Source organism: Achroia grisella, unplaced genomic scaffold (assembly GCF_030625045.1).
Source record: "Achroia grisella isolate CSIRO2021 unplaced genomic scaffold, CSIRO_AGI_Agris_v1 utg906, whole genome shotgun sequence".
Taxonomy (NCBI): Eukaryota; Metazoa; Arthropoda; class Insecta; order Lepidoptera; family Pyralidae; genus Achroia; species Achroia grisella.
The window spans coordinates 602765-621299 of record NW_026713064.1 but is presented as its reverse complement, the minus strand read 5'-3'; the positions used below and the strand labels follow the sequence as shown (position 1 = coordinate 621299).

Genomic DNA, 18535 nt, shown 5'->3' with positions numbered 1-18535 from the left:
TTCCTGCCATATCGAAATGAAAGAATACTTCTATTTGAGCCAGGACGAAGTTACCACTAGTTTATTTTTAATTTTTTTACAAATTCTAAATTATTGTGAGCTACTTCTAGGTTTCAAAACAAATTTAGAGAACTCGGCTCTTATGCTGAGTTCGCTAAAATTAATAAATAGACATACTTATTTTATAGAATATCAAATACTATTAGTCTAGGGAAATATATCTTATTAAAATAAATAATAAACAATTAATTAAAAATATTATTGTATATTTGTCAACCGAATATTAAAAAATATCTTAAGATATTACACTTAGTAATATTTTTTGTATTTAAAACTTGTTAACATGTAGGCCTATGTTATTAAATAAATCCTTAACTTTGTTTTTATATTGTGAATTTTATGAACATTAAATTCAATAATAATCTACTATATAACATGCTTTACGCAAAGAGACCGCAAACAACGCATACAATATTATCTTTTCAATTAATTTTATGCATTTATTAATAAGTCATTGTATTTGCGGTTTTCCGCGTTCTCTTTGATGAAGCTTAATAGTGTTTCAAATGAAACAAATACTTACACATTGCACCGCTTATTTCTAAAGTTCTAATATACATACAACATAATAGCATTAGTTTACAAAATATATCAGATAACTAAAATAGTGTGTGATGCTTTGATATGCAGTAATGTATGTCGTCGTACTTCGCATATTCTATCAAGAAAGAGAATGAAAGCTATACAATTATTAACAGTACACAAAAAAGATTTAAATTTTTTAATTCATCGATTCAAATATTGTTTGAAAGATAGTCAAATTGCTGTCTTTCCATGAAATACAATATCAATCATATAATAGTGCAATTCAAAATTATGCATCCTTATTATTATTTCAGAAACAAAACTTTTCATAAATATTTACTACAAAATACGGAATTGATAATCAGCTAAGGGAGAGTAAATTAATCATGGACTCAACACGTAGAAATTGGTTCTAAATATAATGAGAATTCGTTTTATTTCTATATTACCTTCAACGTCTTAACTTGAAAAAAACATAGAAATAATGGCTCGTTTTTCACATACTATTCCACTATAAATGGCTTATAATATAAAAATAGTGTACCGTTAAAAAATAGTTTGTAAAATATATAGTAATAATATAAATGCTATACAAATGAAAATTTTATGACATAAATATTTAGAATACACGTCATTTTCCCTAAAGTTATATCACTAATATCAGACGGATGATGTACGATATCGACTATTTGAAATATATCAAAAATGAAGCGAACTTAAGATATTTAGTTTTAGTACATTTCAAAGCAGCGCCACAAATAAATTGCAATGATCAACAATTATAATAGCAAAATATAAACTATAATAAAGTTTACAATAAAATATGCTAACTCACGTAAATATTAAATATGTATTGACATAACATTATGACTAAGACTAAACAATGTTACAAAAATTAGAACCGTGATATGATATCTAATCTACATTTGTATATAATAAATATAATTTAAATTAAAATTGACCCCTCGTTTTATATTTGAGCGGTTTTAAAGCTGCATAACAAAAACAATATATGAAGAGATACAGCTGTGATAACGTTTAAATGAACGTAGGTGTATCTCATACTTTAAGTAGATTTTTAAGAAATTTTAATGTAACAAACAATATTTTTTTATCAAAATTACACGTAGAAAATCGTGGAAAAATGTCAACTAGCACAATATACCTAATTTAGAAAAGGCCTTTATGGTGAGAGAATACACATCCGGATTGTTAGTAAAAATACTAATAAGAAAAACAGTAACATGGAAATGTGTCTAGTTGTATATAAAATCGTATAGGCCTGTAGGACAGCGAAGTATCTAAAGCGCCTCACTCCTTGGACGAATGATTGTTGGTGTCTTCAGTCTTATCTCCGTCACCGTAGAACTTTGGCTGTAAATTGGAAATAGAAATGTCACAATAAATTTTGAAAACAAAGCATCGTGGTTTTGTACAGCAAAAACTCAAAGACATTATTTATTACATTAGGGAATGCACGAATATAAAAAAAAAACAACTATATGTATTCAGAATTCAAAGATTCATCCAACTGAACAACTGTGCCCTTCATGCATAGTATATAAATGTATGTAAAAAAATGTTGAACATAAAAAATACGTATAACAATAGTGTGCATTTATTATTTTGTAGATTCAGGTTAGATAGATAAAGTAATACCGGTTCATTCAATTCAATATATCCGCTAAATATGAATGGATTTTGACTATTTCCAATAAATAGTAAAAAAAGTTTAATATGATTTCCATATTTTAAATGTCAAGATATTAATTTTTTTTTGAAGTAATTTCTTATTAACTAGTTCAGTAAACTGAATAAGCGAGATTGCTCCTACTTATTCAATTATTTTTTAATAAAAATAACTGAACAATCAGAATAACAATTCTCGAAACAGTACTTATCGAATGGAAGTACATATTGGCGTAAAATAAAGCAACACACGGAATTTAAAATACAAAATTATATTTTGATTAGAGAAGAAAACCGATGAACAAAAACCAACACAAAATGATTAGTGAAAAACACACACAATAAGTTTGTGGCTATAAACAATTGCACAGTAATGATACAAGTGTTTTTCACATAAGAGTTCATTTCGCCGAGGAACATAAAATTAGGGCTGACCATGTTTTCTAAAAAGGATAGTATATACATACCTAAAATGTATCTCTGAATTTTTTAGTGATTCTGATTATATTAATGATATGCAAAAGCCAAGGAATTATTTCGTGACACGTATATACGTATATAAATATAGCTATATACTATATATACTATAGTATATAAATTAAATAAATGTGCTACATTAACATTTAAATATATGTAATACCAAAAAATAAATCATGTCTACGTGTATTTAATGTACAGTTGTGTTCATTGTTTTTATCTTAATACAAAAGAAACAGATTATATTATATAAAGACCTTTTAAATGGTGTTTTTAAATATAGATTTTGAGAATTAGTCTTCATACAAACAAACCTAAATTTTAACTTTTCTAATATATTAGAGAAACTGTGAAAATTACTCCTTACATATCTGTCGGAGTTATCAAAAAGTAACTCTAAATATGTTGATAATCTGATTAGTTATAATATTAATGTCTGTAGCTATATCAGTTTATTAGTTTTTAATTTTGTCCTGCTATAATATTATAACAATGATATAAAAATGAACTCTTTGAATGCATATAATTTATAATACCTTTACCCATTCAAACAATGTAAATGTCGGAGATATTATAAACCATGACTAATACATCTGTGTGTATTATTGTAACAATTTACACAGATTTTTAAATCTATTTTTTCCTTCCGTATATAAAACTCCAAATAGAATGATGAATGACATTGAGCTTCAACATTTATGTGGAAAGGGAAAATAAAGCATCGAGTGCCTCGTTAGCTATAAAATGTAGCCATGGTCATGAAAAACAACACATCAAAATCAAAACACTAAATCCAAACTAAGGTATGATCATATTCCATCAATATGTCACTTACACAAACTTATTTTGTACTATACAGTTGTCACTTTTTTTCCGAATCCATTTTTCACACCATTATAACTTGTAAACCCCTAAAAATAGATAATTTATAGATTTCAATAATTAATATTTATATAGATAATATGGAATAACTGATACTTAATAATGATGGTATAAGTAACGAAATGACAGTTAAAAGTTATAATTATAACATTGATAACAAGATACTTAATAACATAAATACTAAATAATTAAATTACTACTTTAATGCAACTTACATACTATACGGTTAGACATAATTACTAATCATAAAAAAATTACTAAATCACGTCAATATTTTATACATATATACTTAGAGGTAACCAATAAACCATTTATTCTTTATTTCGCATGAAGATTTCATAAAACTCATACATATGAGGTTTAGGTTTAAATCTCCTACGGATATTTCTACAATTCAAACCCTACTTGCTTTGTATACTAATGGTTTGAGGACTTTGATGGATTTCCCGTATTTCTATAGTGCATACTCACACTTGGACAGACATTTTTTTTTATACCACAATCACGTTAAAATGTACATATATTATAAATATATGTAATACAGGCAACGATTGTATTGAATTAAATATTTCAATTAGATGTACCAACCTCATCGTGCTTCTCTTCTTCATTGGCACGCTCATCATCATCCTCACTGTCATCATCATCAGGTGATGAGTCGCCTCCGGAGCCTGCAGTGTCTGGCACTGGTTTTGCTGTAATTTCATAAATACTTTATGATCAAGCTGTTCCCGAGACTTCGTCAGCGTGGAATTTAACTTATTTTTTCTAAAATAACAGTAGCCTAAATTACTCCTTATTACATCAGCTACCTGCCAAAAAAAAGTCCCGTCAAAATCGGTCTAGCCATTTCAGAGATTAGCCGGAACAAACAGACAGATATACAAAAATTGTAAACAATGTTATTTTGTATGTAGGGGAGACCGGGGCTACAATTAACAGAGGTAAGTATTAACAAGCTAATTTCTCTAAAACTATACATACTAAACATATAACGCCTGCTTCAAGTCGTCACCTAGATCACGCCACGTGACTCGGGATTGGTCAGTTGTGCATCGCGCGTTGTGCGACTGAGCTGTGTATCGGACCACTTTATTACGCAGGTAACGAACATTTTTAACTTTACAATTTTTTGATTTATGCTCACAATATGTGGCATAATATGATGTTTTTTGTTTTCCTAGCAGTATATTTCATACTTAATAATGCCATATAGCTCAATTGACAAGATTTTTATAAAATATTTTTATTATGTTATTTAAAACCAAAAATGTACCCTTGGGGCTAAAATTAACAAATCGGCGGGGTAAGTATAAACGTATTAATATATACCGATATATCCGACTGTGTACCTATGTTTTAATTTCTTTTTTCTTACATTTTATTACAGAATGAGAACATACAAACGTAAAACTACTCGAGGAACCAAATCCTTAGAGGTCTATGAGTTGGCTGCGAAAGAAGTTATGGAAAAAGGTAGAAATTATAGAGATGTAGCTAAAGAATTCCAGCTCTGCCACGTTTCTGTCTTCAACTTTGTCAAAAAAAAGAAAGCGGGTGCACCAGCAGTAATGGGTTACAAGAAAACCCGCCTAGTCTTTAATGCTGAACAAGAAGCAAATATAGCAGAGTATTTGTTAAAGTGTGCTAATATTTATTTCGGATTACTGCCCGCAGATGTAAAGAGATTAGCATATCAATGTGCTAAGTTTTATAATGTTGAGAGGGTACCAGATTCCTGGAAAGTTAATGAGATGGCGGGTAATGACTGGTTTACTAATTTTATGAAGAGAAATCCCAGGTTAGCGATACGAAGCCCTGAGGCCACCAGTTTAAGTAGAGCTACTTCATTCAATAGAACCAACTTGAAAAACTTTTTTGAAAAATACAGAAACGTATTGGAAAGATACAGTTTTCAACCATCCCGGATTTGGAACGTTGATGAAACGGGTATTACTACCGTTCAAAAGCCTAAAAAGATTGTTGCTGGAAAAGGCATAAAGCAGGTAGGCGCTGTAACATCAGCTGAAAGAGGTGTACTAGTTACGCTTGAAATTGCGACAAATGCTATTGGCAATGCTATACCCTGTATGTTTGTCTTTCCTCGCATTCGTTATAATGACATATTTGTTAGGAATGGACCACCAGAATGCATAGGAGTTGGAAACCAGTCGGGCTGGATGACTCAAAAAGAGTTTATAAGGTTTATTTATCATTTTATTCATCATGTGAAGCCGTCAAAAGAAGATCCTGTTTTACTCTTACTGGAAAATCACAGCTCACATATAAATGTGGAAGTAGTAAACAAGGCAAAGGACAACAATATTGTTTTGTTGTCATTTCCTCCGCATTGCTCTCATAACCTACAGCCTCTCGATGTTGGAGTCTATGGTCCACTGAAAAATTATATTAGTAAAGCACAAACTTCTTGGATGAGTAGTAACCCCGGAAAAACTATGTCCATCTATGATCTCCCTGCCATTGTTAAGGAAGCGCTACCATTGGCATTAAATCCTATGAATATAATTAACGCCTTCAAAAAATCTGGCATCTGGCCATGTAACGAAGATGTCTTTCAAGAATCTGACTTTGCTCCATCATTTGTCACGGACCGTCCAGATCCCAGCAATCAAAATCAGTCACTTGTTGAGAATGAGGTCAATGATGATGATCTGACATTAAATTCATATGACAAAATGTGCTCTATACACTTCTATATTGATTTCACTTTCATTAATAAAAAATAATGTCATACATATATTTGTTTTTTTCATATTCGTTAGTATAACATGACGTTAATACTTACCTCAGAGCTGTTAATTCTAGCCCCAAACACGGGGTAAGATTTAACATGCGACTTGTTTAAGAAAAAAAAAATTATATTTAAGGCATCGTTTATTTTATGTTTGATTTAAGTTAAAAATATGATACCTGAATAGTTACAGCACATGTGACCTAAAGATCAGATCTAAACGTTGGAAAATTTCGGAGCTACAATGAAAAATGCAAATTTTGTTAATTGTGGCCCCGGTCTCCCGTACCGTATTTAGATTTATATGCATGTAGTAAAAAACGGTTATTTCAATATTACAAACACAACAACAACATATAAAAAAAAATTCCACATAATTTTAGACTTTGTAATAGCCCTTTAAAAAACACAAATGGAGAAAAAAATACGCACAGTAAAATGGAAGTATGAATTATAAACTATGCACTAACTATTCCTAGGTAGACCTAGGTAGTTTGTGAGTACCTACCTCGCTTTCTACGAAACAACGAGCTTTGTAAGTTGTCTATCAGATTAATGGGTATACCTTACCTTACCGTACCTTCGTATTTAGGAATGGCAAAGTCATCTCTTGACAATGTGACATTCGGGGTGCTATACGCCTTATATAATATTATATCGTAACTTCAGTTGCATAAAAAAGTTGTTATATCTAATAGTGATATATAATATAAAAGAACACATACATGGGCTGTTGCTTAGATTTGGCGGCTGGTTAGGCGGGCGGACGCGCTCTTTGCTGAGCTCGTCAAAGCACTGTAGGCACACACGCAGAGGTTTGTCGCTCTGGCCACGCAACAAGAACTTCTTGGACGAACACGGCCCGCACACCACAGAGCCACATTTGCGACAATGATGCTGTTGAATAAAATATATTAATATAAATAATAATATATTTTTTAATTCTAAATATTTATATACATAATTATAATTAATGAATTTATATTACTTTGTGTGATGCCACAAATATTGTGTGTAAGTGTTGAAATTTGACCACAAACTATGAGAAATGGCCCTTCGTTACTAATGATAAATTTACGACCGTTACTAACTCTATATTCATATTGCAAGTTCAAATATGAGACACCTTCGGTGTTAATAGAGGAGTTCGAATATAGATTGGAAGCCTAATGTTGACTGTTCGGTGTCTATGCTATGAAAAAATCTACTGAAAAACTGACGAGAAATCTTCAATCTGAGTGATATGGAGTGCGCTGAATAAAAATTAAGAGTTACACTAAAATAATGTATGGTGAGATTGTTTATCTTAAATAGTTAGTTAAGTAATAGTAAAAACACATGACAGCATATATCAATCATTTATTTGGAAGCCAATATCGGCAAAATAGTGAAAATAAAATTTATTAATTTTTTGTTGTTGTGAAAAATCGGACGCTATTGTGAATAATTTAAATGTTGTTGTTCTTTATCAATAAATGTATATAAAAGTAGAAGATAAACATAAAGTATACGACTATAAATATAAACATACTTTAATTTTTTTTAAAGCAAAGTATACATGAATTTTTATGAAAATAAGTACGTCTACAATTTGGATTGGAAGTCAGTTCTCTCTGTCTACCATAATCGTGGGTGAATATATAAATAAATTGATAAGAATATGTTTCGAATGTACAAATAATGATTAAGGACAAATCGTATTATTTTTTTAACAGAGCGTACGTTACGATGCCGTTATTGTCAGTAAACGGATGCTTATCATTGGCTTATCGCGTTTTAGTACGAAGTGATAACGCGTTAGGGCATACTTAGGTATATAGGATGCTTATAAAAATTATGACTAATTTTTAAATATCGGAAACAGAATTGCCTTGATTCGAAAGACATGTTTTGTGTCGATATATATCTACATCCATACTATATAATAAATGCGAAAGTGTCGGTCCGTCTGTTATCTTATATTGACTCAATGGTTGAAAGAAATTTATGAAATATTAAAACCTTCTGTTTACCTTATTTCAAGTAGTTTCAGAAAGTTTGTGCAGACGAAGGTGCATATAAAAACAATTTTTTTTCAATGAACAATTGTAAAGACTACATCATACGGCATAATATAATATAATGTATTGCACTACCATTACTCGCTATCACCACTCTCACAGTTTGTATAACAATATTAATTGTTTAATGTTACAAGTGCAATGCAATAATAACCACACAATCGACATTATTTTCCTGCTTTTATACCTTCATTATTTGGGGTCGGCGTGACATATAGTCATCCATATTACTATAAGTTTCCGGTTATTGTTTTACGAGATTTCTCCTGCGACATTATCTGAGTTATTACTATTTGTTTTTATATTCTTATTAAATATAAAAGATAAATTGTGTTTGCCTTTTTTGTATCAATCTATATATCTTTCATTAAGCTATAATTTGTGGAAAGGTAACGAATAGTCAAATCATTATTATAATAGAGCCATTCAGTTAACTTTTATTTGTATTTCAGCAAGACTCTACGCAACTGGACTGGATTTAAACAGATATGCATTTTTTTAAATAGTAAGTATTTTAGTAAAAGTTGGATATCCATCATGTAGACAAAAAATCTCTAAATTTGGTTTTGATTTGAAAATAAAGTATATTAAACAATCTTGGATATAACATTTTAAACTATTGTATTAAATTTGATCGGTAGGTCTTTAAGAAAATGTAATGAGGTAAATAGAATATTGTACATACCCTTCTGTTGAGGACAGTGAATTGTGTCTTCTTGCAATGCATACAGATAGAGGCTTCATTGTCAGGTACCCACACGGCAGCATGTTCTGATGGTGGTTGCTTGCCACCTGTTGCCGATAATAGTAAAAATAAAAAAATATACATATAAATATGTACAGGGTCAGTCGGAAGTGTCGTCATACGCCTCGGTCTAACCTATTTCAGCTGGTAAGCAGCTACGTTTCGGTTGTAAAGTGCAGATTAGACAGTGAAATTACAGGATAACAGGCATGCCATCTTTGAGATGGCAACGATTGCCGATTATAATCAGCTGGGTCGTCAACTTGTTTTAATTCCGATAACATATAAGAAATGATAACTAATCTCTTAATTATCTTAATTTTATATTATCTATTTATACATGTAGCAAATTTGAATTATGAAACTACTTGGGATATCTTTTTAACTAAAAAAAGGAGTAAATAATTGACAAACTAATAACAAAAAAAGTTGTTCGTTAGTTTGTAGTTTGTTTTTCTTTGAACTCTATTTTAAAATGATTAATTTACGATAAAGATTCACACGATATAGACTAGCTGAGATTTGATACAATGTATAATATTAGTTAGATATACTTGGTAGGAAATAATGAATAAAGCTTTTATGTGACGAAACTTACTTTTTCGTAGCAAGTCCTCTATACATTTGTCTATATGTGCCATCCATTCCTCTTTCTCAGTGGCTGTGGCGGCATAAACTGCGAACGACTTAGACGCAGTGCGAATTAACCAGCCGTTGCGGTTATCTGAAATACAAACGACATATTGAACCATGACAACTTCGTAAACTAATATTTTGTTCAGACTATGAACGTGGATGGATGGTAAGGCAGAGAGAAAGAGAGAGAGAACGCCCTAAAAAAAGATGTATGGTTTGTGTGAAAGCAAATTAAAGTATGTTCAGATATGACGGCCGATAGAGATCAGTGGAAGAGAGGTCCCCGTTATACACAACACACCTAAAAACCTTCCGTAAGAAATTGTTTAAATAATTGCTAAAACATTGAAGTATAAAAATCCATTGCATTGTTTTTAAAAATGTATTAATAAAATATTATATATATTGTTTTTATTTTAGAAAGTCATATCATATTGTAATAGATTTTTATTAACAAAATTATATGTTACTAGTTGACCCGCGAACCTTCACCTGCGTCATATTTTTCCCGTTTTTGCAACATTTTTTATTAGAGCTCCGTTTCTATTGGTCATACGTTATATTGTATATACACTCGCATATAACGCGACTTTCTATTGGTAAAAGTATTTTCAAAATCGGTTCAGTAGATCCATAGATTACTTCTACAATCTCAGAAACTTTAACTCTTTATAATATTACTATAGATTTCAGATACTATACTGATAATGAAACCAATATTATTAACATCATTAGACGATATAATTGTTTTTATGTAAATAAAGGAGTTCATTCAATTATCAGTAGATATAGCACTCAGTACTATATATATATATATATATAATTTCACATACACTTTGATAAAGTACTTATATTTAAAAAGAATAAATACACTTATCTTTTAGCCTTAAACTAGCACGAAACCTTGAAACCATCATACAGCAACGTGTTTGTCATTAGTAGGGTCTAGTAATAAATGTCTTGCTATTTAGAACGATTATTCTGTCTTCATATTGAAATTAATCAAAACACAATTACTGATTTTATGTATAGTTTCATATAAAAATAAACAGTCGCGAGTTGTATTTGTAGAAAATTGTCAAATAATAACGTGCATTTCTCTTTGACACAGTGTTGAACCGACAACAATGAATTTGTAATATTTTTATTAATATTTTATAACAAAAATATGAGTTTAACATATTATATAGCTATTTTAACCTCCAACTCATTTAATTATTCCAAACAAACTCTAATATTTCATGTTGTCATCACTGATCTAACGAGTTAACACAACTTTATTGAGTTTTACATACGACGGTCGTGAGTTCAATTCCGCACACTGTACAAACCTTTTTTATTCATGAGCGTGATTGCTTCCATCATTCTGGTTGTTTTCTATGTATATTATGGCTATATACACGAAAAATATATTTAAATATTTCTAAGAATTGTCTTAGTACCCAATAAACCTCTGCTTATCTTAGGAATAGATGACGCTGTGTGAATTATCCAGGGTTAATAACCCTTTAATGTGAACGTTATTATTGATGTTTTAGATATAAAAAATTATAAATACACATAAATATTTAGTATTATACACAGGAATGACATTTGTTTATGGATAATCTAAATAACTAGTTCATGGACACCTGTAGACATAGTTAGGAATTATAGTATTTCATGGATTTATATCAACTTGTGTGGTAAATTAATCAAAGACAAAAAATACAATGAAATGTCAAAAGATTTTACAGGCATAAATAAACATACTAATACTATGTTAAAGTCTGATGAATTTGTAGGATATATATAGTATGAAGATAGAATATCTTTTACCTCAAAAAGCAGAAGGCAACAGCTAGTATAGCATAAGCAATAGTACTCCACAACAAATAGTAATATAATACTACCAACATTATGAGGAGTACAGAATATGATTCATTGTCATTTTATACGTATATATCTATGATTTGTATGTAGAACTCTGATAGTAGTACAAAGTGAGTCACACTTCCAAAATGACTCAGTATGTAATTTTTTATAATTATCATAATAGACATTATTTACTTTTTTTACTACATAGGTAATAATTAGGCATTTCTCAAAAGTATATATAGTTATTAGTTATATAATTAAATGCAAATTCTGGTGGTGTCAGTTCAACATACTATGTCAGTGGTGCCCAATTAGTTTTTGCTACGTACCACTTCAAAAAAAGACCTCAAAGCTTGCTTACCCCTTATTGCAAGCAATCACACTAATATTATAAATGTGAAAGTTTGTCAGTGTGTGTGTATGTTTGTTTTACTAATAATCGCAACTTCCAATACCCCTGGGGGTATGAATACCACTATTTGGGAAACACCATACTATGTGATAGTTGTAGTAGTTACAACACCAGTATAGAATGGTTGCAGGTTGAATAACTACACTTTAATAATCTCCATATTTGAATATAAAAATTAATCTGTATCTGTAAACATGTACATTTATTTGAAAAGAATATGAGTTGAGTTTCATGTCAGTTCTTCTCATGTCAAAACCATTCCAAACTGATAGTTGATTAGACATCATGAGAGTTTGTAATAGTCCTACATGTATAAAGATATTTTGAATTTGAAATATGAATTAATAATTTGTATTAAATTTATTTAATTTAGTTTAATCAATAAATACATTAATATATATAACATATACTTTTTATATAATATATAATCTTTCAATTACCTAAAATTAATTACATTAATACATACAATAAAAAAAAACAGATAAAAGAAAACCTAAAAGTTAATTGCTATGATTGTCCCGTATTGTACCCGGCTTAAAGGTTCCCATAACGCTCGCAGCATTTCCACATTGAATTGCTAGGGAAATCCTTTGCGCCAGATATTTGTATTTATAAGCAGAATATGTCTCAAAGTTAAAGGCAACATAATTTATTCACATATATAGCACATTTAGAATAAAGAAATAAAAGCGCGTCCCATATTAGTTAAAATGGTCCGACGCGCCAAGAAAGAAGAAATTATAAAGGCTAGTAAAGCTCATAAAAAACTTACAACAGAAGGAATAAAGGACGGACTGCCTAAACCGGTGTACATCAATGAGCGTCTCACTCGAAAGAATAAACAGTTATTTCGAGAAGCCAGACTACGCTCGAGGAAGTACAACTTTCAATTTTGCTGGGTTCGGAACGGCTTTATATATATCCGGCAGTGTGAAAAGAAGCCGGCATTTCGTATACAGTGCTTCGAAGATGTTGATGAAAAAATTGGCCCTGCACTTGACTTACATGTGTCCCTCTAATGGTGGTAAAATGCTTGTTAGTTCTGTATATATGATTGTAATAATATACTTTCAGTTATTTCATAACTTAAAATATCCTATAAGAAATACACTTTATCCTTCATTACTTTACATAATAACAGCTCATAACATTTCTTACACACATAAAACAAATCATACATCTTTCTCACACTATACAAAAAACGTTCAGAATCAGCATAAAATAATCCAAAACATATCACACTCCAGACAGTTCTCTCAGCATGTTTCAAAAATTTACTGGCTCTCAAGAGTAAATATAAATTTATTACAATTTAAAAAAATTAAACCAAAACGCCTGATCCACTTTTAGATATAGATAGTTTACTATCTATTAAATGTTTTACTCTTGAGAAACCTGAAGAATTCTCATCCTATTTAACATCTGAGTTAGATTTTAAAGTCCTTACCTTAAATATAAGAAGCATTCAGCATAACGTAGATGATTTCCTGGTGACTCTTAGCAGATTTAACTTACCGTTTGACGTACTAATTTTAACAGAATGTTGGATAAACGATAACACTATTATTCCTGAAATTCCGGGTTATCGAGCCTATGCAACAAAACATGGAATTAACAAAAGTAGTGGCATAACTACCTATGTTAGAAATATTTGGACCCCTACCGTTCATGAACCACAGTGTGACGAATGTAATTTCATAGCCATTTCAATAGAGAATATATTTATATTAGGAATATATCGTTCTCCATCTTTTACAAATATCGACAAATTTTTGCTTTCTTTAAATAACATTTTGGAACAACAAAAAAATAAAAAAACTATCATCCTAGCTGGTGATACGAACATAGACATTCTCAATAACAATTCGACTCCAAATTTAATAGAATATACTTGTCTTATGGCAGAGCATCAACTTATTCCTGCGATAACTGAACCCACTCGCAATAAAGCATGTCTAGATCACATATACATAAAAAATCCATCGAGATCAGCCTTGGGATTGGTATGCAGGAGCAATATCACCGATCACGACATCTGCGTTGCCGGTCTTGCCACTTCATATATATCTCAAACCACTGACAAACAGTTACGACGTAAAATCAACACAGAAAGTTTGCAATCTGAACTTGCTGCAGCAGACTGGGGCGCCGTTTTGGATTGTCAGGATGTTGATCAGGCTGTTGGATGTTTCTCACATATCCTGGAGAATGCAATACAGAAAAATTCAGAACTTGTTGTTGTAAGAAGGTCTTGTAGAAACATAAAACCTTGGATTACACCAGGATTAATGAGATGTCAAAAAACACGAGACAAGTTACACATCCAAGCCAGGACGAATCCCCTAGACCCTACAATACAAACAACCTACAGGCGTTATCGTAATTTCCTTACGGAACTATTATTTAGAATCAAAAGGAAATATAATAGTGAACGCATCTGTATTAATAAAAACAATCCCAAGAAGCTCTGGTCAACAATCAAGGACATTTGTGATATTTCGCCTAATAGACAAAGCAACGCAAATGAACTTACAAAGTTAAACTCAGATCCAGTCCAATCCTTAAACATCACAAATAAATACTTCACAACAATAGGTGAAAACTTGGCTGTCAGAACTATGACTAAACTCAATGCAGAAGAATCAGATTTACTCTCAAAAGTGTCAGTTCTCAAATCACCTTCGACATCCCTGTTTATAGGACCCACCGATAAAATAGAGGTCGAATCACTTATTAAAGGGCTAAAAAATGATAGCGCTCCCGGGGATGATGGTTATAGCTCATCGTTGATCAAAAAGGTACATTATATTATTCTTGATCCGCTGGTCCATATATTCAATCTTAGCATTCTGAAAGGTAAATTTCCTGATCGATGGAAACACTCATTAGTCACTCCAATTTACAAAGACGGTAGTAAAAATATTCCTGCAAATTATAGACCAATCTCGCTCCTAAGCATTTTTTCTAAACTACTTGAAAAAAATTATTAATAAACGTCTTGTAAATTACTTAGAAAAACACCAGATTATTTCGGAAAATCAGTTCGGTTTTAGAAAAGGTGCCTCTACAGAAAACGCCGTCTCCCGTCTAACAAATATCATCTCTACTTCTCTGGATCAAAAAGATTGCTGTATTGGAGTCTTTATTGACTTAACAAAAGCCTTTGACACGGTCTCACCTTCTATTCTGTTAAAGAAATTGGACTATATCGGGATCAGAGGCATTCCTCTAAACTGGTTTAGCAGTTATCTCACTGGTCGTTCTCAGTCTGTCAAAGTCGGCTACATTGCTAGTAATCCATTATCAATAAACCTAGGAGTACCCCAAGGAAGTATACTCGGCCCAACCCTGTTTACAATTTATATAAACGACCTTTTACAGCATCCATCATTTGAAATGAATATAACAGGATACGCTGACGACACAGCGATTCTCTTCAGAGGGTCATCTTGGGAAGAAACTCGTTCGCTTGCTGAAGAAGGCATGACACATCTTGTAGACTGGCTTCACCGAAATTTATTAACTCTAAACACAAATAAAACGACTTACCTGGCTTTCCACAAAACAAATGCATCTGCCCCCAGACAACTTCTTCCAATACCTATACACACATATCCGTGCAGAAATCAAACCAGAAATTGCAACTGTGAAACAATAAAAAGATCATATACGATAAAATACTTAGGAATAGTACTAGACGAAAATCTATCTTTTAAAAAACAGATATCTTGTCTATCTGCACGACTAAAAAAGATCATATATATAGTAAAATCTCTCAGACAATCAACTCCACTTGATGTCCTCAAGATGGTGTATATTTCCCTGTGTCAGTCAATTTTAATTTATTGTATAGCTGTCTGGGGTGGATCTAATAAGTATGTTTTTATTGAAATTGAGAGAGCACAACGGGCAGTCCTTAAAGTAATGTTAAATAAACCTTTTAGGACTGCAACAGATATAATTTATGAAACAGCACAAGTGCTACGTGTACGTCAACTTTACATTTGGCGGGTTATATGCCTACAGCACAAAAAAGTAGGGACCATGATCGAATACGAAGCCTTGTTACAAAATCGTACTTTCAGAATTCCTCTACCCTCGATTCGCACCACATTTGCCAAGCGTTTGCCACTGTTTTCCCATCCGTACATATATAACTATCAATAAGAAATGCACAATTGCAAAACTATCCATGCATCAAGTCAAAAAAACTACAAAATGCTGGCTGATGAAACTAAATTATGACGAAACAGAACAAATACTTCCAACTTACGGCTAACACACAGTTCTGCAAATTGAACACACACACACACACACACACACACACATATTCATACATACACACTCTCATTCACACCAATGCTCACCTTTTCGATTATACATCCACAAATTTATTCCCTACATTTTACACACAAGTCCCATAGCTATTAATACAAAGGGTAAACATGTAAAATGAACACAATAATAAGTCACTCCAGTCTCTACAATACAGGCCTGCGAGCCTAGTGTAGAACTACAGTAAATTAAAATGTAAATGTGTATCATGAATAAATATTATTATTATTATTATTATTATTATTTAGTTACTTCTACACACAATTTTTCTAAATCACTATGCCCTAACCGCTAGTGTGTTTATTACATGCTTAAAAGATAGACAAACTTTTTTGTAAATTAACAAATAAATTGTTCATGTCTATCAGTTATGTAGTACCACTTTACTTAAAATAACAGTTCCTTAATCTATTTAACAGAAACACTTATTTTATTATTCACCATATTTCTTTTGTTTGTTTATCCAATTTATCTATACTACATCAATGCTTACTTCCTACTGATAAAGTTATGTTAATAGTTTGTAATTTACACAAACTTCAATCTATTATTCATTATTTCTATGTGACAATAGAATATTATATCATACTTACATCCTTCATCTTTCAGTGATTCCAGCTTCACTTCTTCAAGTGGAATGACATGTTGTTTATTGTATTTCTTTTTGTTTATAACAATGTTGCCATACACCAATATATCATTGAAGAGGAAGAATTGACGTGATTTAGGTTTCTTTCGACACATCTTTGTAAGGACGCCCTCTCCCACGAGGACCCTGCCTTGTTCTGCTAATTGCTAAAATGTATAAAATTTCATGTTCATATAACCATGTAGACTAAATTATTAAGTAAGGGAGGTAATTATAATAAGTAGCATGTAATGATTGTCTTATAGTTTTTCATAAAATATATACAATTTGTAATTTTTCCATACTATCAACAAAAAAGAAATAAATTATCAGAGTACAACTTTACTATCAAAATTATTTATATTATCACATATTGATATATTAAATTAAATAGTTTCTAAGCCTTGTGACTTAGATGATATTTATATTGCTACCTCACCAAGAGTGACATGTAACAGGTATTTTTAATAACACTGTGACACCCCAACATTTCTCAAGTATTGCTACTTCAAACTGAAACTACTATTACTGTTTTATTAATCTGGTGTCAGTGATAATATAGGTTTTCCTGCCCTTTATAGTATGAGTATATATTGATGTCATGTCAGAATGTTGAGTTGAGTCATTTAGAGTCCTAATATATGGAAAAGTATATATTAATCCTAATTGTTATGTGCATTCTCTTAAATGATGTGCTTAAAAAAGAAAAGTCAACAACGGATTGTCACATGCATGACACAATATGATATTGGTTTTGTACATCAAGCCAAATATGTTTTATACCACAAGTTTTTTGATAACGATTATTAGTGTGTACGCGATATGCAGTGAGTTACAATAAACGTATTGAACACTTTATCTTTGTGCGAGTTTGACGCTTGAACTACAAAGTTTCAAAGTTATTTTCAATTCAGTTACAAAATACGAGATGCGTTACCTGGCCTGAACTACCGAAGCAATTTTCCACCATTGCAATTCTTCTCGAATTGGCTTCACTATTTACTGGAATAAGGAAAATAATTACAGTTTGCCGCACAGTATTAAAGTTTGACGTAAAAAGAAAGTCAAGAAATTTACAATGACATTAATCACGCAATTCGAACTGTTTTAGTCTCACAAATACTGATCGTGTACATTTACACGTTTCAAATGATCTATATACATTTGTAAAACTTACCTAAACGGTCCACCATTATTAGATATTTATTTTATAAATAATAGGCAATAAAAATGAAAGACTTTATAGAGTAAAACTAAAATGTGTCACAGACTATCAGAGACAGACACATAATGTTACAGTCACAGAACAGATAAGGCGAAAATGTCATGCAGTATTAATTGATTTGACGTTTTAGCTGACATGACAGGTTACGAAATAAAATCCAATAAACACTGAGAATAATTTAATCTAGAATCTAGCTTAAATTATATTTTCAGTGACTACTGGGTTTTATTTATATATTTTAGATGAACGTAA

The 18535-nt window shown here is 31.1% G+C and overlaps 2 protein-coding genes across 2 annotated transcripts; one reads left to right on the top strand and one right to left on the bottom strand.

Moving 5' to 3' along the window:
• Nucleotides 1-249: 249 nt before the first annotated feature.
• On the bottom strand, nt 250-18340 carry LOC131853753 (pleckstrin homology domain-containing family F member 2). Its single transcript, XM_059204779.1, has 8 exons — nt 18236-18340; nt 17996-18060; nt 17024-17225; nt 9789-9914; nt 9131-9237; nt 7111-7282; nt 4222-4328; nt 250-1959 (listed from the first exon to the last, which is right to left on the bottom strand). Exons 1-8 carry the CDS (start codon nt 18249-18251, stop codon nt 1897-1899), a joined length of 858 nt encoding a protein of 285 aa, XP_059060762.1. The 5' UTR covers nt 18252-18340; the 3' UTR covers nt 250-1896.
• Nucleotides 4550-6623, top strand: LOC131853752 (uncharacterized). The gene is made up of 2 exons (XM_059204778.1): nt 4550-4736; nt 5024-6623. The coding sequence occupies exon 2, from the start codon at nt 5025-5027 to the stop codon at nt 6378-6380; it is 1356 nt and encodes a 451-aa protein (XP_059060761.1). The 5' UTR covers nt 4550-4736; nt 5024; the 3' UTR covers nt 6381-6623.
• Nucleotides 18341-18535: the final 195 nt, after the last annotated feature.

Coding starts and splice junctions, on each gene's coding strand:
- LOC131853753 (XM_059204779.1), bottom strand. Junction 9,238..9,788: donor AGAGGACTTGCTACGAAAAA/GTAAGTTTCGTC, acceptor TATCGGCAACAG/GTGGCAAGCAACCACCATCA. Junction 1,960..4,221: donor AAGAAGAGAAGCACGATGAG/GTTGGTACATCT, acceptor TCCAATTTACAG/CCAAAGTTCTACGGTGACGG.
- LOC131853752 (XM_059204778.1), top strand. CDS start 5,025: ATGAGAACATACAAACGTAAAACTACTCGAGGAACCAAATCCTTAGAG.